The 23,140-nt window shown below is 40.0% G+C and overlaps 1 protein-coding gene across 1 annotated transcript in view; it reads left to right on the top strand.

The window, feature by feature from the left end:
• The first annotated feature begins 4,617 nt into the window (after nucleotides 1–4,617).
• Nucleotides 4,618–23,140, top strand: part of adgrb3 (adhesion G protein-coupled receptor B3) — a 104,931-nt gene continuing 86,408 nt past the window's right edge. Inside the window, exon 1 of the mRNA XM_076077161.1 lies at nucleotides 4,618–5,374. Coding sequence (XP_075933276.1) covers nucleotides 4,618–5,374 — 757 coding nt within the window. The remainder of the gene's footprint in view (nucleotides 5,375–23,140) is intronic.

Raw genomic sequence — 23,140 nt, 5'->3', positions numbered from 1 at the left:
AAAAAGACGTAGTATTCAGTACTCTCTCTCTCTCTCTCTCTCTCTCTCTCTCTCACACACGCGTGAACGCAGGCTCAGTCACACAAACAGGAGCAGGTGATAATAGGGCTATTCTTTATGCGAGGTCATGAATAATTCAAAATCCATGTGCTCAAACAGATTCTTCAGCTGACAGAAAAATGTGGCAGATTCTGCAACTGCTATTGGACGGGAAATATCACAAATGTTTCAGAGATTCTAGCAGGGGATGACTGATCTGTTGTGTGAGCTATAGTAAGCTGTAAACCAAGGCAATACCAAGATATTTCAGAAAATCCAAAAGGCTTTATGAATGTTTATATGTTCATGAATATGTCCCTATTCAATCGGTTGTACACATAGCCATTTGATAGTCCTTTGGCTTGAACACAAGGCAAATCGCTCTCTTTTACACAGACCACATGATGTCATTTATGTTGTATATTTATTCATTTCTTAACCATCGTGAGGAATAAATCATTTTCATCAAATACATTATATTTGCACAATGATACATACCATTCCACTGTAGATCTGACCTCTTAGTCCTGTCATTATTTCTTATTCAAGTCGAACTACATGGGACCACATTAACTCCTAAATGACATCTTTTCTCGTGCAAAGTGACCGAACTTGCAGGGCGACACGTGGACTCTAGAAACGTCCTTGCAGGGGAGAGTGATGGCAGCATTCCTGCAGCTTGGCAATTGGCCTCCCGATGAGTCAGTGGAGGGATACTTATTGTGTTTTCGTTGTTCAATAAGGCTTTGCATGAATTTCTTCCACCTCTTAGCTTACTGAGGCAAAAGCTCCCTCAACGCCAAAGTCTTCATTATGGTCGTGGAATGAGTGGCTGGCTCGAGGTCACCCCTGATGTTCCACCGACTGCCTGGGGAAGCCTGGAATTACAAAGCTACAGCAGTCACAGGCCACGGCGACCAACTGTGCTGAATGACTCCAATCTCCGTTATAAGTTTGGCAACAGATTAACAACGTTGTAAACGCTGCTTGGGCCAGGATGTTGGGGATATAAACACATTCCTTCAGATTCTCACACTGCTCTGCCTGATTCTCTCTGTGCAGTTCTAGAGCGTTCTTTGGAGAGGCTGGCTTACAAACACTTCACACTGAAACTTCCTGGAAATAAATAAACAAATAGGCTCTTCATGCAGCATCTGCTCAGATGGAACACATTCAGTCAAGGCCTGAAAGAGACGGCCAGGCTAATGAGAGTAAACTGTGCACAGCAAAAATGATTAGAGCAGCTGACCCAACCCTCCAAAATAAGAAAGAAAAGGAAAGTGGAATAAAGAATTGCTTTTTGAACTTTTCAATATTAATACAAGTGTAAATATGCAAATAAACTACACATTCTTTTTTTAAATGCAGTTGAAGATTGTAGGCCTATCATTTTGAATCTGATGCTTTATTTGCACCTGATAAAAAAGACCCAACAAGACCCTCAGTCCATCTTGAATGAGAGGGCGATGTGATGAGCAGGCGACTCAGATGACCGTGGAACTCCCCCTCCCCTTGTCCATTAGAGGCCCATTCATATTCGCTCCCAATTGAGAGTGTTGCAGAGCCATTGATGCCGCATTGTCAGTGGCCAACTGCTGCAGGCTGGCGTTTGTATTGGATTTCATTGACTGATTGTCGAATCTCAGAATGTCTCTCAGAAGGCCAGGAGCATTTGAAAGAAGGAGGAAAAAAAACACATTCAAGCTGAAGCTGCATTTGAAAGTACTTTATTGATAAAAGGTTACGGATACATTTTATTCTTACCTTGATTCGGCTACACATGTAAGCATTCCCCTGAGAGCACACGGAGGAAAATGGCAGGTTTGAGCTGCACCTATGTCAAAACTAGATTAACTTTCCAAAGAGAGGACAAGTTGCCCCATAGCATTAGTTCTTCCAGCAGTGTGAAGGCAGCCACCAGGAGGGCGTGCAGCGAGTTTCTACACCACCAAGGAGTGAAGAAATCAAAACAACAGCGGCTGTCACCCATCAGGAGAGAAGGGGGAAAGAATGAACAAACACACCAGCGGGCTTTCAGGTCCCACTGATAGAGCGCCCGGGTTGCATTTATTATGCTCATGCACTCGCCTTTCCCCCTTAAAAAAAATTAAAAATAAAGTCCATAAAATATTCCCTTTTTGGAGAACGCAGCAGCAGCAAAGTGCGGCGTTGTCTGAGCACAACTGAGAGAGTCCAGTTCAGGGGGGAAACCCTTTTGACTCGAATCAAGGGGAGGCATACAAGAGAGAAGGGAGGGGGAAAAAAAAGAAAAAAGGAAGGAGGAGGGCAGGGAAGAAAGTGTTGGTGGTGCCAGACGCAGCGGCAGAAAAGAAGCGTACGTACGTGCTTTATCTTAGCGGCTGAGTGTGTGACGTGATATTGCAGCCTGCTCCTGGAGCTCTGCGAGCACCGAGCAAAGCGCGTCTATTTCTCTCTCTCTGTTGTAACTCACTAGCCCCCCAACATCTCACATCCACCCACTACGGATCTTTTTTTTTTCTCCCTCTTTTGTTTTTTCCAGAGGAGGGGTTTTTGCGCGACTTGCTGGAGAAAACACATCGGTGGGAATAGAGACGTGGAGTCCGCCGAATTAATGCATGGTAAAAAAAACTGTAAGAATTGCCTCTCTTCTTCTCATCACTCCAAGAATTTCTTTCTCCCCGTCTCTCTCTCCCCCTCTCTCTCTCCCTCTGTCTGTCTCGGTGGCTGTCGTGTGTTGTTGCGCTTCGTTTTGATGGGAAAAACCCAGAAGAAGAAGAAGACGGGGGGGATATGAGCGGCCAGACCGGAGTGTAACGCATTTTATTTTTGATCCATTGAACCATCTTGTTGCGCCGGACTTCTACTGTCGGGAATGGGGAGTATTGATTCACTGGAAGGCTGCAGAAATAATTTATAAAGGATGTGGTCAAGTATGTTGGAAAAATAGCCACAGCTTCCGCAGTGTAAGGTAAGATTATTGCTATGATTATTATCATCGTCATCATTATTTCTATTAATCATATTATTATTGCATGGGGCTACTGAAGCTCTTTTTCACATGTCATCCCTCAGTTAAAGTTTAGCCTCCCCCTGTTTAGTATTTGCCCTGTCTATTCAACATGATGGCTTCAGAGCTTTCATCCGCTCACATTAGTCCAGGGTGCTTAACAGCTGATTTTTTTTAAGAGCCGATCTCACTCTAAAGAGGCGAAAATCACTTTAAAGCGCCGAGCGTCGAACTGACACTGCATGAGATGTCGCCCGTGTCTCTATATTCACATGTCCTCCCGAGACGAAATAGCTCTTGGAAGCTCGGGCAATAAAATCCGCGTCTCTTGACGACAGATTTCTGGTCTCCAGAATACTGATTCTCGTGTTGGCCACGAATCTTGCGGAATCATATGGATTAATCGCGACTAAAAGCTTATTTCGCTAAACACTGCTGCCACAAGTCATTATGTAACTCATATGTTATCCTAATGTAGTGTGACGGGCAGGTTTTATCATTCAAAAAAAGAAGAAAAAAAAGAAGAAGAAGAAGTTAGAGACATAAGTGCAAATGTATCTATTCTCCGGTATCTATAGCCTACTTTGGCTTTCGACGCCCACACACACACACACACACACACACACACACACACACATGCATACAGTTCGAGACACACACACATACACATGCACACTCTGCTGTGACACTGCTCACAGCTGCATTGCCTGTAGGATTAAAGCAATCAGGACATCGCATTGCATTCTCTCTCTCTCTCTTTCTCCCTCCCTCTCGCACGCACGCACGCAAACACACGCAGGCGCCCGACACACAGAGAGAAAGAGAGATATACACACACACACACACACACACACACACACACACACACAGTGGCTCTTTATCAAATTGCATTGTCAAATATGTCAAGCCCTGAATTTCGGAGACATGCAGGTCGCGTATAGTGGACCGAAAGCGCGCAGAAGGAGAGAAGCCACGGTGACCTGGCGGACGCATGAAAGACATCTTCAGTCTGTGAATTTGTCTTCCCCTCATTATCGACGCGTCGTGTGAGGAAACAGGCTAAATCACGAAGCACACAGCTTGATTTGACAAAAGATCCTGGTTACTGCGTAAAATGAGCAGTTGCATCTCACAGCTCTGCACTGCCTTTGAAGACCCCTCTCGCTGTTCGTCTTCAGATATCAGATATTCTAAAACAGCTATATTTGCTTATCTCCAGGGATTTTGCCATACCAAATGCGACGCAATTAATAATATCTAAATGACTCATATTATTGCACCCCCCCCCCCCCCATAATAAATAAATAAATAAAGACCGAAGCAGCCACAAGGTGGCAATGTTCGCACAAAGTGTAGTAATGAGTGAGGCAGGATGGAGACGCAAAAGACATGTTGCTGAGGTTAACGTGCCCCCCCCCCCCCCCCCCCCCCCCATCTCTATGGTAGGCTGTGATAAGAAATGTGTGAAGCACATCAATCGGCCTTGATGGATGCTCTCTATCATGTATGATTGATGTGCTTGTCCTCTGCTTTAAAAAAATCCTTTGTGTGACTCTCTCCATCTCTCCTTGCAGGCCAAATGACATAGGATGAAGGCTGTTCGAAACCTGTTGATTTATATATTTTCCACCTATCTTCTGGTTATGTTTGGATTAACTGGTGCCCAAGATTATTGGTGTTCCACTCTGGTCAAGGGGGTCATTTATGGATCATATTCGGTGACTGAAATGTTTCCTAAGAACTATACAAACTGTACATGGACGCTGGAGAATCCAGACCCTACCAAATACAGCATCTACCTGAAGCTATACAAGCGAGACTTGAGCTGCTCTGAATATTCCTTGCTTGCTTATCAGTTTGACCATTACTCACACGAAAAGATCAACGAGTTGCTTAAAGTCAACGAGTCTATAGTGTACCTGTGCGATTCGAAGAATGTCTATGTGTTTTTGCTGTATGACAAGAATTTCGTTCAACTACGGAGAGTTTTCCCTTACGATTACAACGGATTGACGCCACAGAAGCTGGATGAGGAGGAGGAGAAGTCTAATGTGGAGTTTTTGGTGTTGAATAAGGCAAGCCCCAGCCAGTTTGGGTGTCAAGTGCTTTGTACGTGGCTGGAAAACTGCCTGAAGTTAGAGAAAGGGACAGTGGAGACATGCGGGATCGTGTACACGAAGTGCACATGTCCTCAGCATTTAGGCGATGGAGAATCAGAGAGCGTGCTCATGCTCAACAACGTGGTTTTACCTTTAAATCCACAAACAGAGGGTTGCTTGTCACCCCAACTACAAGCCGGGCAGATCTGCAATCTGAGTGCAGAAGTGAAACGGCCTCCTAAAGAAGGTGAGTATCCAGACGTCTTTCTCCTTTATGCTGAAATAGATGTAGAGTTAATGGACTACTGTATGCATAGATACGATAGTAATCATGTCAAACGTGCACGTCAATCACTCCCTTCTCTGCCCTTATTGCATGTTTGAAGTGTGATGGCCCATGAAACAAAGAGCACACATAGATATATAGACTGCAGTTGGCTCAGAAATATGTCAACTTCCAAGAACAAAGCTGCCAGAGGAGTTGGGTGTAGTAATGACCACAGCAGCACAAACCAAACCATCTACAGGGGTTCTATATTTTGGTTGGACTAAATTCAAAATGCAACATTGCTGTGAATTTAAAATGGCTATTTTTTTTGCTCTCTACACATCAGCACAGAGTTAAAATGGCTGCAAATCCAACGATATTTTTTTTGTGTGTTACACATTTATGTCAGTTGTCATCCTAACAAAGACCAACAGTGGCCAACGAACGCATCCTACGGTTTTTGTTGGCATTTACGTGACACGGCACGACGGATGCAGCAGCGTCAGTTTGAATCAAATTGCTCATGCAATGCAATATTTAAAACTCATGGATACGTTTAAAGAGTTTAGTGCTCAGTCAAAATCTGTAGCAACATAAAATGAAACTAATATTTAATACATTTTAATAATTCAAAATGATTTATAGAATAAAAGGGTTTTAGTATTTGCATGGGGATGCTACTTGTCCTGTGTTGCCATAGAGCAATGCACCATGTTTTCCCTGTATGTTGCACAACGTGCATTCATTACACACTCCTATACACATTCACAAGTAGACAGCTCAATGAACAGTCATTCGTAAATGGTAATGATAAGGTCGTAATGATTCTGTTCATTAGTGACACGGGGTAGCAAGGGGGAGTTTTTGTAGTTAATGCAATTGTGTAGCCCTCTAAATTACAAAGGGAGCCCTTCCTGACACATAGCTGCTTGCATTTGAACAGATAGCAGAGAAAAACCCCAGAGGAATATGATGCATACTTCGGAGGTGAGGTGCGTTTACCGTCAGACATAAAGGAGGGGCATTCATCACAGCACACTGAGCCAAAAATAATGAGGCAACCTTTAGATTTTTTTTGGGAGGGGGGGGGGGGGAATGATAGCAGGAATGTTATGGAGCTATCTCCCTTGTGGCACTTATCAAAATAACAGTTGCTACAACAGCACCCTGGAGAACAGGTGGCAGTTTTTTTAACCAAGAAGAGCAGGTGAGCATTGGATTTGCAGTAGTTCAGCTGTTTGGTTGACTCCTGCTGACTGCTACATCGCATGTTTTAGAAACATACTCACACAAGATCTTTTTTTCCAGAAATATTATACCTAGATGCTACTACGCCTAAGGTGTTTTTAATGCTTTTATAAGAGTTACTCTCGCACATTTCCACATGATTTATTAAGTGGCTAGCCTCCATCAAGTCGGATGATGAACTCATTCGGAGTATCGTTCATCCACCCTTTCCACTAGAGCCCTTAAGCAATAATGCATACACTTTCTGATTCAATCTACCATTACAACTCACCCTGCAGTCAAGTAACATCACAAAGTATGACTCAGCTGTGTGTTTCTGTTGGATATTTTCATCATTTAGTGAATCTCGTGTTCACATTACAATTTAGTAGGCAGCATTATGCTTATTTCCACAGAAAATGATCTGCTCCAAAATAACATTTGACATTTTTCTATCAGCATGTTAATAACGGCTTAAGAGCACAGCTTATTTTTTTTTTTTTTCCCCTCTCAGAAGATTTTCCACAAGCTTCTATTTATAGGGTCGGTTGATGGGAGGTTTGAATAAATCCGTTTTCATCTGGATAACGTGGGAGATCACCACTTGGTTTAAAAGAGCACTGTGTCTCCTGTGGCATCGCGGTGACAGAGTGGGTGTTCCTGATGAGGAATAAAGCATTACAAACAGTCGACAAGGGCTCCATTTGATAAAATGGCCTGTCTTTGATCTTCTCAGTTCCTGGTAGAGGACGGCTTCAGAGCACATCAAAGAAAAGCAGGACTGGAGGTTGTATACTCCAGCCGTGCCATTGAAATGCCCCTCCAGTGTTTCACACACTGAGGATAACAACATTTTAAAGGTTAACGGTCTTACTATTTAAGGTGATTATGCAGACAAAAGGAGAGACCTCATTCCTTGATATTGTGACATTTTGAAAACCACAGTGACAAAATGAAATCCTAAACAGATGTACTACTCGGATGACTCATTTATGCAGTTATATTTTTATCACATTCTCCCATTTCATGAATAAAAGTTGTAAAAGGAGGCAGCACAGTGGCACTCACAGCAAGACAGATTTAATTCTTTGTTATTTATTTTTTCTTTGTGTTCTGTATTTGCGTGGGTTTTCTCCGCCAACATCCCCACACATGTAAGTCAAGTGGGCTGATGACTCTGAGCTGACCAAAGGTGAATGAGTGACTGTCTGTGTTAGCTCTAAGGGGGTGAATCATTCGGTCTCTCACAATTTCGATTCTTGGGAGTCCCGGTTTTAGCATTTAAAGATACAGTCTCCGATTTGTTCCCAAATCCCAAAATGTCAGAAGATGGAGTTTTTTTTATCAATCTTCAGATTATGATAATTATTTCTGAGGAATGTTACTAAATGTTATGTGAGAGGAGCTCAAACAAAAGAAAAATGTTGATTTTGGCTGGCCGCAAGATAGACGTTCATAGATGTTCAAGTATGTACGGAACAACATTTTAAATAATGGATCTTTGGAAGTCGTGACTTGATTTATAATCATAGAAGATAAGAATCTAAATTTGTACATGAATCTATTTTCCCCCACTCTTAATAAACTCTTTGATGCCCCGGTGATGTGCATCTGATTTTATTTCATTTTCCTTCCTATTTAAACGTCCTTGGTGCATGTATTTTGAAAAGATGAATCACGAGGCATTCAGTTGTCGGATAGAAACTACCACCAGACATTTAAGAGTTCTCACCCAGATATCTGCCCTTCCCCGTCCAATCCTGTGCAGATGCTGGTGTTTACATGTATGGGAGCTTCAAATCCTCAATTCACAATGCACCGTTCAAATCATCCACAAATTGCACTTGGCTCCAGGAAATAAACAACATCATGAGGCATTGTCTTGTTTTGTGGCTCAGCATGCTACTCTTTGTCTCAGTCTTTGTTTGGTTTGGTTGGAACTTGCCAGTTTTTAAGGATCAGGGTCAAGGAGTCTCATTGTTTGAGAGAGATGTGCTTTGTTGCATATCCTCTAAGGTGTTCACTGGTAATGAAGCCTTTAACAGCGACGTTCATGTCCAGATTCCTCACTGTTATATGACATCTTTCCAGTCCACCTTCTGTTCCCTAAAATATTGCCACCGAAAAGCCTATTTCAAATATTCTTTTAAAATGGAAAGGGTGATCTTTTATCATCAAACATTATTTTGATTCTGTCAGATATTTCAGTTCATGTAACTACGCCCATCTCTGCCCCCACTTCCCATTTCCGTGTTGTCATTGACTTATAGTGGGAAAAGATGATAAATGGGACAGTGACAGCAAAATGCTTTCTGGAGATAAGGTTTCATAATTTGCTTCAAACCCGATTACGCTACAAATAACTGAATCTCATATGTGTGTAAAATATTCAAATAAATATTTTATGAGTCGGCAAAGTGGGCCTCTAAACTCATTGTTATCACAAGAAGTGGGTTAGAAATGACTATGACATCATCCGGTCCTCTGTTTGGTTTGAAAATTGTTCACTCTAGAAAACTGATTTGACTGTTGCAATATGCAATATGTTTTTATTTGACACGGGTAATTTAAGTCAACCACCTCTTAACTGACGAGAGGGAAAGTAATTGAACATGTCGCTGCGGCAAATACCAAAGGTTTTCATATTATATAACATATCCACTGCGAGACTAAATGCGGATGCATATTTGTGCAGTTGCAGATGCTTATTCGATCATTGCCGTATCAGACGACACAGAGGCATGTGCCATGTGGAAAATGGCAATAGGATTTTATTGGCAAATGAAATGTGTGTGAAGCGTTCTAATGCACTGTCACCCGCCAAAGTCCTGAGCACTGCAGCAGCTCAGCCTAGCTGCCTCACATAGTGAGGCCTTTTATTCACTTTGGATCTCAGTCAAGTCACTCAGTAGTCACACTGCATTATGCTCACCCCCATTGTTCAGTACACTTGGAGGCCATTTTAGTTCCAATTCAGTGAAGGAGAAGGCTCAGCTCAACAGCACAGAATCTGTTTAATCTTAGACATGCATTAATTGTCTTTAGCTATAGTAAATATCTTGAATATCCCATGTCCCCATTCCCCCTGGGCTAGATGATTCCACCTATTAGCCTATTGTTAATATTGTTCTCATATTATGCTCTTGGATTTTAAGATAAAGAATTTTCTGCCTGGTGTTATAGCTACGTCTGTATTCATTCTTCTGTATTCAACCTCCCGAGGCAGCTGCGTTGAGATGGAAATGCTAAAGAAAGTTGTTATGGAATGAAAGGTCAAAGCAAAAAGCATGATAGACCGCAGCAACCTGAGAATTAGCACGAGGGCCAGCCTTTGTCTATTAACTGCATATTAATGTTTTGCCAAAGAAAAAAAGAGGACAGTGCAGAGTGTGGAATGTTGAAGCTTTGGGTCGATTCCAGTCAGTTTTGTGAAGCATACACAAAACCGCTTAAATTAGGTCAAACATTACACCATGATCTGCAAGACTGTGATTCTTTGGAAAAGACAACGGAGTCTAGAAGTGAGTTAGCAGTTATTTTCTCTGCGTGGCTCAAAAACATACATGTATAAACGGTATATTCTTGGCCCAAGTCACTGTTTCTGGGTATAAAATTCATGAGGCTCTGAGGTGACTCCTAAGTCATTTTACACAGCAATATAAAACCACAAAAACTGTTGCCATGTTTAAAGTCCTGCTCAAATCACTCACAATCCCACAGATGGATGCAAATGGGCTCTTTGGAACCACAAAAGTCTACGTTTTGTTAACCATTACAAATTGATGATACAATAAACTATAGGGTCCACCACATGTGGCTTGGCATGGTTTTTATTTTGCACGGCAAGTTAAAGGATTAAAAAGATAAAAACTAATAGTTGTACGGTTATGTATAATAGCAAGAAGCACTTTCTGATAATTGCTTTATTAAAGGGCCCTGAAAACCTCTTTTCCCAAATTGCCTATTACAACAAGAGATGGGGTCCAACATGAACAATAAAATGATCTGCGAGATTTCAATTAGTTTTGGGCTCAGTCAGAAAAAAGGCTGGTGTTACGTATTTCTGTGTACCAATCATAGTTAAGCAACATTTAAATAAAAATCTGATTATTGGGAGGTCTTTTATGGATGTTGTCTGACTTGTCAATCATATATTGTCAATACACAGCAGGCTTTAAATAGCAAATAATATAATGTACAGTTTAGCAATGGACAGATGACTAAAATATATAGGAAGTGGACGTAGTCACCGTGATGCCACCCATTGGTTTGTGGACTGCCTTTTTGAAGCCTCAAGTTCGGTATTTTGGCAGTCACCATCTTGTTTTTTTGCAACCAGAAGTGACACAAGAGGGTGGAGCTGAGCCGCAGCCGAACGCTGTATGCCGTCTCTATCATGCTGCATTAATGAAGACTTGAAACCAGTGACCGAGAACATAAACTCATGTTTACAATGTTTACTGAAATCAAGTGAGAAGAAGGGTCCTTTTCTCGTAGATTTCTTTACAATCAGATTCATTTTTGCAACCGGAGGAGTCGCCCCCTAATGGCTATTAGAAAGAATGCAAGTTTAAGGAACTTCTGAATAGGCTTCACTTTTCAGAACCGGAGGTTGCTGCCTGTCCTAAAACTGAAAATAAAATAGTGGTATTTTGTTAAATTTCAGGGTTTTTTTTGTTCTAATTCTGGTTAATATTGATAATCATCAATCCTGACTATTTTGATATGTTCCTTATTTCTAACTAGAGCTACTGTACATCTGATGCTCATTGTAAGACCAGCCTTGATGCTACCAATGACAACCTGGCTGTGGGGCGGATGCAGATCAGCTGTGAACGCTGTGGTTCATTTGACATGGATTTGTGATCTTTGTCTGGAGGCCCTGTTTCAGCAGCACGGCAATTGGAAGTCAGAGTGATAACTCTCCACTATACGCAGACTGTGTAATACAAACTGCCTCAGAGTAAATTAAAGTCATGTGTGGCCACAGCTGAACTGCTCAAAGGATGCCTGGAATAAAACCTGAAACACAATCTTAAAAAGTGTGGAGATGATTGATGGATTTCAGACATCTTGAAAGCATTACACTGTAAGATTATTGGTGGCTACATACATAAAATGACTTAATTAATATATTTTAAGTTAAAATGTCACTCAAATGACGGAACTATAAGTCATCTTTTCTGTTACTGCCCCAAGCTCAAGAGTTTTTTTGGATGACATTTTTCATTTGTACAGCGTACATACACAGCAGACAGCTCATCCCTGACTAGTCTCCCATAGACAGTCCTATCTCCACGGCGGTGTGTCAGCGCTAGAGAAAGGTATGGCTCCGCACATCATCATTCTGGTTGAGGGGAAAAGATGCTCTGGCTTGTTTGTATTTCTTTAAACCAATCCCAATCGCTGCGGTAAGCACAGGAGGCAGCGACAGTGACCTTTCAAAATAGATATCTCCCTTTCCGCTATCTGCGCGGAATGCCACGTGAAATGCGCGGCCAATGGCAGGCTTATACCCTCAGTTTACATCCGGTGCGTTAGACTAATCCCTGACAGTCTCTCTGTGATTTTGGGTTGCTCCAACTACTCTTGGACTCTTCCTCCAGCATTACAACAAGCCCTCATATTTGGTATGGTTATAGCAAAAAGGGTAATCATGTGAGAGTGGAAATCAGTTTCAGTTCCTTGCCTTAAAAAATTACAAAATTACATGGTTTCTTGTAATTTGGTATACTATGTCCAAAGCTCAAAGTTTCTTAAAATCTGGAGACACTGTATTTAACATATAAGGAGGGAGGAGTGTCAACCTAGGAACCAAGTCTTTTGAACTGCATTGTACTGTAGTATATTGGATGGTGCTTTGATCTGCAGGGATTCCAGTTTCCTAGCCTTCGTCTTGGGCCTTCTGCGACCTGACTTGGGCTTGGTTCCATGGACTCTATTTCCAATCATCATTTAAATTGTGGACATTTCAGTCATCTTATGGATGGCATGCATATGTTCAGTATATTTTGTGTAAAATAGAATAACTATATGCTGCTATATTAATACTCCCAATCCCATAAACTGCACCTTTAATCATAGAACTTGATTAAATACAATCTGGCACTGACTATTACATATCAGAGCAAAATACCTGCAAATTGCCCAGAAAGGCTCAAACCTACATTTCTTGATTTAGTGCCTCAACCCAGAGCCCATCTCCATCACTTGTTTAGTGTCATAGAGGGGACAAGTCGGACCTTTTTAACTTTACAGCCGACAATAAATAGGCTGCAATTGTAATAAAATGTGTGAGCAGCAGTTTTCTCCCATAATAATGTCATATTACATCAGGAATCGTAATCAGAGTAATGGGGTACATAATGAAGTATCTAATTCTCTGATGTGAGGCAGCCATACCTCTTGTCCTCAAAACGGTAGCGCGTCACCGCTATAGTCCTGCAAGCAATGAGGAAACGTGCATATCCGATTTAATAGCATGCGTATTCCACCTGAATGCATTTTTGTTGTTAAGAATTCTAAACAGTGGTCGATTTGTGTGCCTGTATATCCACGCTGCACCAGCTCCCACAGCTACTCATAAATTCTTGTTGAAATGACTGCTTACCACTCTAGCTCTTATTCAACTCCTTCAGCTTTTTTCCATTAAATACAAAGAGCACAACCCAACAAATCTAAACCACTACCGCATTGTAGACAGGGAAAGTGTTGAACCGAGGCTGGTTTGTTACACTGTTTAAAATGTTTGACATTACAAAATAAAGAAACATGTTAGTAAGTCAGTATCTTATCTTCTTAATCTGTTGTGCTTATGCATCTATCAATTAACAGAAATATCGTCCCCTTTTTAAAAATCTGATATTTACACATAGCATGTCGTCTTGTGGGATCATGGCAATGCACATGACTGTTTTGTGTAATAAATTATTTTCAATGAATAAGTCTGAGATAAAGCACTTTATCTTAAAAGACCATCTTGTTTTTCTACTGCAGGGAACTTATTCTACGTCTCTTCATGTAGCGCAGTGGTGCTGCATCCATTTTCCCGTAGTGCGTGCATGGCTGAAGCTGACGCTGTCCTTTGTCAACGGCTGCATACAGTATGCTACGGTGCTGTTTCATCACCACAACAGCAATGCATACTTATCATCAAACATTTCCATTTGTAATCGCATGTCTGGCTTTGACATCTAAGCATCCGGTCTCTATTTTGAAATTTATGAGTTAAAGATAAGTGGACCTTATAAATCAAAGGAACAGCCACTGTTGTGCTCTTGTTTCCTTTGACTTCAAAAAGGTTTCTATATGAATGCAAACAAAAAGTAATGAGTCTCTGTAGATGAAGAAGAGTGTCTCATGTTCTTATTATACAAATTAGATTTGTTCACTGCCATCATATGCATAATTCAGTAGTAACCATCATTTCTGATTTCCTGCCATAAAAAAAAGGGAATTATTTCTGCAGTCTCATTCAGGAGACAAGAGGGAAGACCGTGAACTTGTTTCCAACTAGAACCGAGTGTGAAATGAAGGTTTGGTATCTTTGCTTCACAGCAGAAAGGAACAGTTCAGTTCATTGTAAAGAACAAAATTGAACAATTACAATAGTGATTCTCATGTGACAAATCCATTTAGAAAGCAAAATGATTCAGAGTGGGCCTCAGCAACCATTCTATTCATCTTTCTAAGAAAACACAAACAACATTCACGAGTCTGATACAGCTTTGCTTTACACTTGTAAAGGCGAGTGTTTGAACTCGTAGGGTGGCTAAACACTGTCAGATGTCATGAACGTTTCTTATCATTTCTTTTTAAAATAGGCTTAGAAAATTATATTTAAACTTTTGTGTGGGCCGGCTTAATGTGGTAAATTTGATAAAGCCCTTGGTGTGCCTTGCCAGAGACGTTAATGTAAATGATGCACTGCCTTCAGCCTCTCAGTAGCATGTTCCTGTATTTCAACCCAGTTAGTTTTGGCCTGTCACTGGATGGCTATTTCAGCCCACAGAGGAGAGGCATTTGCATAAACATCCACCCACAAAACCTGGCAAATGAGTCTGTCACTCAAAGACACTATCTATGTGGTAAAGTGGAGGCAAAATCCTTTTTTTTGTTTTCTCAAGGGGCTAGTGTAGCTACTTTCCCTGCCGGTCCCTGTGCCGAGTATGGCAAGTGTCTTCGTGTAGCTGTAATGGATGCTGCCTTTAAACCTACATGGTAAACTATGATCTAGGGCAGCATACACAATCACATAATCATCGTCGCATTACAGCACCATGTAATATTTACACATTCCCCAGGGACTTGAGAAGACAGAATTATTATATCAATCAAGAACTGATAGCATAGAAGCTATATACACTGAAGTAGTAGATTTATAAATATAACATCTATTAAACTTTAAGTGCTGACAACAGCTTTTTGAAGCATTTACTGAGGAGTGCAGTTTTATTATCAAGGGCATGAGTTAAAGGTGAATAGTCCAGAATGATTTGTCATGACCATGACAATCCAAATTATCATTGGCAGTGTTTCTTCTTGTATTTGCTTAAAACTCCAAACAGAACGGAGTAGAAAGATTACATTTAAAGTAATGAGGATAAAAAGAAAAAGCATGAACTTCCTTTAAAACCAAGCCTTCACATTGATGCGAAAACAGTATAACTGAAAACTAGAAAAGTGCAGTGAGTAGAGTGCAGAACTCCTCCAGATGTGTCTGCAATAAACGCTGTTTTAATGTTTGATTGAATGAATTCTATACACAATTGCAATCCGTCTAGACCGCAAGCATATCAGACAAGTTTTTCAGGCACGTCTCACACAACAGATGCGCTCTTGCCCTCTGTTGTATTCAGTGCTCGGTTCAGTTTGTCATTTGCTAGGCAATAGATATACATTCATACTTATGTACAAACAAGCAATTGTCTTACTTAGGTGTGCAAATCAAGAGAGGAACAATTCGTAATATATGCATACATGCAGCCCTTACCGGCAGGTTTAGAGCAATGAGGAGTCCGCAGTCAAAGTCGGTATAAAAAAAGCCAATAAAATATGTTTTCAAATAGTGTAAATCACAGCAACCACGAGAGGTCCTTTAGAATAAAGTCATACATAATCCCTTGGTGGACATAACAATTGGAGAAGTTCTTTAGATGTGAAATAGTAAATAAAGCAATAATAATAACAACATAATGTACTAAGGGACAAACAAGTTAGTCAAACTGGTACATTTTAGTCAAAATGTTGTCAAAATTACCAATGCAGAATTTTGAAGGAAGGGTCTTTCAAATGGCAGAACTAATGCTTTACAGATGCATGGTGGGATATTTCAGCCATGGCTATCACTATCTAACAGCTGACATTTTGTAAATCTTTCCATGGAGCATTGTGGATATTCAGCTCCTCTCACTGTTAGGAGAAGTGTTATGTAACATAGAATGAGATTCAGAAATTATCACTCTGCTACACTCTTGCGCCAGATTGTCAGCTTGTCTACAGCTCTCTGTCCACTTCACAGACAGAAATGATAAAGTGTGACATGCAATACTGATGACAGGTGTTATTTTAATCATTTGTAAAACAGTGGAATCATAATTATATGGCACTCAAATTATTTCCAAATCCATGTAACTCCATGAACATTTGAGGATGGATGTTGTTCTGTCTTCTCAATGATATCTGGCAAATCCAGATTGGAGTCAGATGATTTCATCAAGTCTGGCCACATGGGACCCTAATTTATAAATCAGATTTCAACCACATTGACCAGATTTGAGAAGAATTTCTCTACATGGTGTGTGTCAGTGTGCCTGTTTGAGTCAGTATTTCAAACTGTCCTTTAGACCACTGACAACCAGCACCCAACACTGATGTCACATTGAGAGCATGGTTAGCCTGCCAATGTTGCTGCACATCTTAAACTCATCTGTCACTGTTGCTGTCTGGTGTGGTGGCAGGGTTTTGCACCTCAACTAGATATTGCTATGGCAATAAGAGAGACAGTCTATCTCGATTCCTCATCTGGCTTGTTGCATGCTGGTCTGACTCTGGTCTGCCACCAACACATCTTCTAAGCCCTTAATATAGCAACCAGCGCAGATGGGTTAACGATGCCCGAACATACAATTCCTAATCAATCACTGACAAATAGCAGTGTGGACAGCTAGTTCTGAAATTGGATTTAAGACACAAATGTGATTTTCTAGCTGTCTGGATATTGTCTGTCGAATAGCTTGCATCCACTGTCTTTGCTATTGCTGTAAATGCATACTATCTCATCTATGGAGACTGTTGTTAAGGCCAACCGATATCATGATGCCCCCATCCCATTTGTTAAGGTTTGGTCATGTTTAGGCAACTAAAAGTCCTTGATTAAGGGAAGATTGCTAGCAGCGGTACTTGAAATGTTAACGTCAGCTCGCTAACAAGGGCAATTGTAACATACTGATGTTTAGCAGGCAATATTAACGAGGCCACCATCTTAGCGGAGCATGCTAACATTTGCCAATCATCACTTGAGAAGCACAGCTGAGGCTGGTTGAAATACCATTGCAGTATCAACAAAAGTACATGGCATATTACTATTTTGATAATACTATTACTATTACTATTCTGATAATGGTGCTTAATCATGAAAAGTCAGGGAAATCCCAAAATGTATTGGAAATATATCCTCTAGGGGCCATGAATATCTGTAGAAAATGCAACAGCAATCTATCTGCTAGTTTTTCACTCAAACCAAAAATGTTGACTTCCCCATAGTTGGTAGGATTCATCCTCTGGGAACCATAAATATCCGTACGAAATTCCATGGCAATCCGTCCACTAGTCATATATTTATAATATTTCATCCAGGACAAAAGCGGTGAACCAACTAAAAAAGTTGTGGCCAAAGTTTTGGCAGTGAAAACGACTTGGTTAAGGATGGGAAAAGACTGGCATTGTGGTTAAGGGAAAATATCGTGCTTTGCTCTGTTATAAGAAAGTCTCATTACACATTGCTAATTTTCACTGCCAGAACAAACGACCCATGCTGTCATTTTCTCTTTGTTTTCCAGCATTAATTTAGCAGCAACCTACAAAGTTCTCACTCAAATGAAGAACCACTATTTCTGTCATTTATTGTAGAGAATTTAATTGCTCTCTATGGCTATAAAGCTGCTGTTCCCTTAAATAATCCTTAATAGTTCATTTACTCTGGATCTCCTGGAATTCTAATTTGCAGCATCAGTGTGAGATATCTAAACACAGAAAGATGAGCAAATCACACTCCACCAAATGAGTGAAAGTCTGCTGCGGGAGTCTTATCCATACAGCCAATACAGAAGGCATATCAGATGGTTAGATGCTCTCTGCAGTATTGTATAAAAGAGAAAGCGCTTCAGAGTACAGGAGCCATAATGAAATGTGACAGATAAATCAGAAGTACTTGGGAGATGGCTTACTAAATCAATACTGTATCACCAGAGCTAGCCTAAACTTCCTAGACCTGCTCTCTTTGAGTAGAGCCTCCAGTGAAAGCAATTGGGATGTTTTTATCCTCCGACATTGCGGTTTGTAACTCTAGTTTTTGTACACAAAACAGACTACAGTATATTTGAAAAATAAAAAGCAAATATGCAGATGAGTCTGTGAGAAAGCACATCACTCTTTTGTCATCTGAGATCACCTAATTACTTGTCAGGAAGTCTACGACAGCAGAGGTTTCTGAGAATTACAAACGGCACACTCGCTGTGTAATCTCAAGCATTTAAATATAAATCACAGACAATTTCCACCTGCTGCTATTTAATTCTTAAATAGTAACAAAACACCAGCTAGACAATCCTCCGTTGTTCCTTTTGGTTAGTGGCTTTCAGCAAAGTGAGAACATACTTTGCTGCAATGATGTAAAAGTGTCCTCGGGGTGCGTTCAGTACATTGCGGCATCACTGTGAGCGGCGGTTATGGCTGCAACAGAGCATTCCTCTGAAAAACCCCCGATGAAACAGTGATTTTCCACTTTGTGTAAAGTTATGCCTCGTAAAAATGTGGAAGAGCTCTATCGTAACTGTGTTTTATAGTATAAAAGATGCAAATAGAAAGGTAAATAAGTAAATCACCTGGTAAACCTGAGTCTAGTATGATCTTGCCCTGTAACACTCTGGATTAAAGCTCCCATGACTGAGTTCATCTGTTATTATAATCTTATATACAGTATATCAACCTATGATTGGATTATGCAAGAGGTCAACCAAGCATATAGTGAGCCGGTATCGGCGTTTCCTCCTCCTTGCCTCTCTGGGCGCGAGGCAAAATGTCCATTACTGGTAACTGTGGCCCTGCTCTGGCCTTAGTAACCAAGCTCCATGTAATCTTTGCACTTTCTGGTTATTTGAATTTCAAGTATGAAATCTCGCAAAGCTGACATATAAGAAGCAGCAGAAATAGCAAATGTTCTGCAAATGTCATTCCTTTTATGTAAACTACAAGAAAACGCATGATGTTAGACAAGGTTGGCTTTAGTTAAATCGCAGTATAATCCATGTTAATTGAACGTGAACAAATGCAAATAAGGCATTCGAAGGGATAAAGAATTAATGGCACATTAACTAGCATTACTATTACATATTAGAAACCTTCTACTGCATGGTATACTTCATAGACTCATCATTGCATTGTATCTCAGCAGCTACATACATTATCATTATGTGGCATTAACTGTTCGCTACAAGTAGTCAGAACTAGTTTGCTGCTGTAGTCAGTACAATTGTAGTGCTCATTATATGGATTTGACAACTCTCTTTGTGATCTTTAATTTGTTAATGGTTAATCTGGCCTCCATTTGATTAAGTCTTGACAATATCAAAGCATCATTTTCGTTTACATTTTACACAGACTAGCTTGGATTATCTTCTATTTTTTTGTCCTTCTGGGTAGTTTCTGCCACTCTCAGTGTGATGTAAATCAAATATGACGTGTTCACTTCTGTTATCTGTTTGGTCTTTGATTTGGTGCATTCAAAGACACCTTTGTTTCCCAAGGAAGCATTAATACACCACTTCTATGTGTGAAGCAGTTTTACAATCCTTTGATTTTGTCTCTTTGAAAGGTACATCTTTGAAAAGAGGTCATGTCCACAGCTGCTTTGTGTGTGTGTGTGTATTAAATAAAGCTAATGAATATAGAGCAAATGGTACTGAAGTGATGATGTAGAACATAATCGCCCTGTGATTCTTACCCAGCTTCTAAGCCTCATTTGTTTTCTGTCACTATTAATGAACATTTCTTGCACTTTTATTTCATTACTCTGTGCATTACAAAACCGTCCACAAGCCATTCTGATTTGGCCCACATGCAGGCTCAGTGGTTCCGAACCCTTTTAAGTCGCAACCCCCCAGAAAAATCAGGTTGGTCTAAAATATGTTATTTTATATTTTATATTTCATTTTACTTTTTTCTCACAACCATCTGGCGACACTTAGGTATTGTCTGGTGACCCCACTGGAAGTCGGGACCCCCAGGTTGAGAACCACTGCATTAGAATATACCGTCCCCCATATAAGTATCTTAACCCACGGCTTGAGAACTACCATGATTTTCTTGCATTGCCAAACAGAGCAGACTGGGCTTCTCTAGACAGACAGTATGAGAAAAATAAAGTTTATTTAAACATTAAAGCATGTAAACATGTTGTAGTAGGAACCCAAAATGCAAGTTTGAACCTGAAAATGTATATATCATCCTTTAAATGTAAATCCAAATGCAGTCCAAATGTACAGTATATGTGGTATTGATTAGATGCCAGCATGTCTGGGATCATTGTGCAACAGTTGTAGACATTTGACATAAAATTATAAAAAAAAAAAATAATATATATATATATATATATATATATATATTATACAACTATAATTTCATGTTAAATGTCTATACAGTTATAAGAAAAGCACTCAAGTAATTTGCTAATGTGTTCTCTCTATTCTTGCTTTTATTCACTGCTTCAGTTGTTTTAAATGTAGAATTTAACAGTTGCTCTCAAATCCTTTATCTAATTGTATCTGTTGTATAATCTTCTGTTTTCTAATCTTCATCAAGCTTATTTTACAACATCAGTATTCCTTGTTGAAAGGCTGTCCTCGTGCTTTCTCTAAAACACATCAGTGCGGGGATGATGGACGGAGGTCATTGGTCATCCTTGAGCCTCAGTTGGCGTGGTCACGAACTCACAAACAAAAACCCTTTTTGTATTGTGCCAAGTATTCAAAATCTGCCCAAACTGTTTAATGATCTTTTCAATTAACGGAACAAAGAAAATCCTTGTTGCAGTTGATAAAATAAATTAATTCATGTATCACAGTTTTGGTTTATGAGCTACAAAAATTACATTTATGAATGTATTAATTAAAGCATCTATATTTGATGCTGTCCTATTTGAAATGCTGGAACACAACGGATATCAAGCCAAAGTGGAGGAGTAATAAAAGAAAGTTAATTCACACTGGTTTATTAATGTCTTGTTTTTGCATTGATAGCGGATTGTTTTTGCAGCAGCAATGATGGAAAGTTATTCAGTGAATTGAGATTGATTTGGAGTAATTTTACTGCAAATTAAACATTTGATCTAAAAATGTTAAATTACTGAACTTTACAGAAGTGAAATATAGAGGGAAAAAAAGCCGTGTCATGACAGAAAGCCGAAGATTTATTCTATGCAAGTTTTATTAGTACGGCACATTTAAGTGTTCAATTTAAATTCTGCAAATGCATTTGAAATCACAATATTGAGCAAATCCTCATTTTTGTGTGCAAATGTCTTTAAGAATGCCGGTATCCATGGAAACCATTGCTGCAAATGGATCATGCATTCAGAGACAGCGGTGCCATAGCACGGTCTCTTTAATCATCATTCAAACTGAAGGAGCCACAGTTACTATACACACACCAGCACTCTCTTAATAAAGAAAATGCTCCCTCTGTAATGAATAGTAAAGGTGACCCTGCACTTGTGTCAAAACCTGTTGGAATGAAATGTAAATTGACTTTGCAGAGGGCTTTTTATCAGAACAGGCTCTCTACAAAGGGAAGAGTAGATGCGTAGATGTATGACGATTTAAACCTTCTTTTTGCCCACGTCAGACCCTAACAAATATTACTCTACTCAATTCTGTAGTTTTGCCTCGGTACATGAAAAACTGAGTTGAGCACACAACACAAATTCAATTTTCTTCAAGACAAAACTCAAACGCTTCAATTCAAAATGCAAAAATAAACTTTATTTTATATAATTTGGGTGACACTAATTCTCTGTTTTTGTTTTCTGAGAAACTTCTACATGTCACGACGACAAATGTGATTTGAGGCAAAGATTGAGGAGTTGTTTGTACTTGTCAGTAGCACGTGTACATTAGCGGTAGCGTTAATAATGGCGAGCAGAGGTTGGAACTTTCTCCTTCAACCTGATTAAGATATGCAGCAAAACTCCCAATAGTAGCCAAAGTCTTTATTTGCATGTGCAACCAAACGGATTAGTTCCATAATTTATTTGATGCAGCTTAATTGAGGAATGATTAGCAACTTACTCACCAAAGCTGATTCAAGTATGCTGTTAAACACAACCTAAAGATAAAATTCTCTACTTGCGAAGATGTAAAATATATCATTATAAAACACTCTCAGCATGAATTATGACTAATTGCTCGGAACAGATAATTACCATGTTATTTACAACTTGTTTCATCCTTTTTTACACTTAAATACTATTGTATTTAAGTGTAATTTCACTGTTGGAAAATTGCATAAAGAACAAAAGGCCTATTTTTACACTTTTAAAGTGTGTATAACCGTAAGCCCCCAAAAAAGTGACATTACAGTTACTGCTGCTGCAGGGCTACTAAGCAGTGATTGAGGCATTTTCAGGTTACTTTAGGCACCAACACCTGGAACTGCTTTGTGGGATTACCGTTCTATGTGCACATTTATATGAAAATGTCTATGCCCTCCAGTGCTCTCCACGCAGCTATCATTTGGCAGGTGCTTTGAGATCCTCCAGTTAAAGAGCTCTGCTCCTCAGACCATCTTGCCGAACCATCAGCTCAGCGGTGTCCAAAGCCCGACTGTTGTGATGTTGTCTCAACAGTTAGTGAAGTGCAATAATTGCAGCTTTCTTCTCTGATGTGAGGTGACAATTAGAGGACGGGGGTGAAAGAAGAGAATTGGCAGTGAGAGTGAAAGAATAAATACTTTGCCATATGGCAGAGTGAACACACACACATACTGAATCGCAGGGGGGAAAAAATCAAAGGATTTTGTAGACATTGTTCTTTGTGGGTGTCAAGCGATGCAGCGTTGACATTTTTTTCCGAGTGGCTCCAGATAAGCGATAAGGCCTGAATATATTTCCATACTAACATAGAGGCTTATTGTGTCGCCTTTTGTCTTCCACTCTCACTTTGGAAATGACAGAGTTCACCGTAGCTTTGTGTCTGTAAAGTGTAATCAACATCTTTAAGGTCAGTGCTGCCTGATATCTTTGAC

The sequence above is a fragment of the Anarhichas minor genome, unplaced genomic scaffold (assembly GCF_050575085.1).
Source record: "Anarhichas minor isolate MPS153535 unplaced genomic scaffold, ASM5057508v1 ptg000058l, whole genome shotgun sequence".
NCBI lineage: Eukaryota > Metazoa > Chordata > Actinopteri > Perciformes > Anarhichadidae > Anarhichas > Anarhichas minor.
Note: the sequence above shows the minus strand (reverse complement) of the source record. Positions and strands in the feature narration are given on the sequence as shown.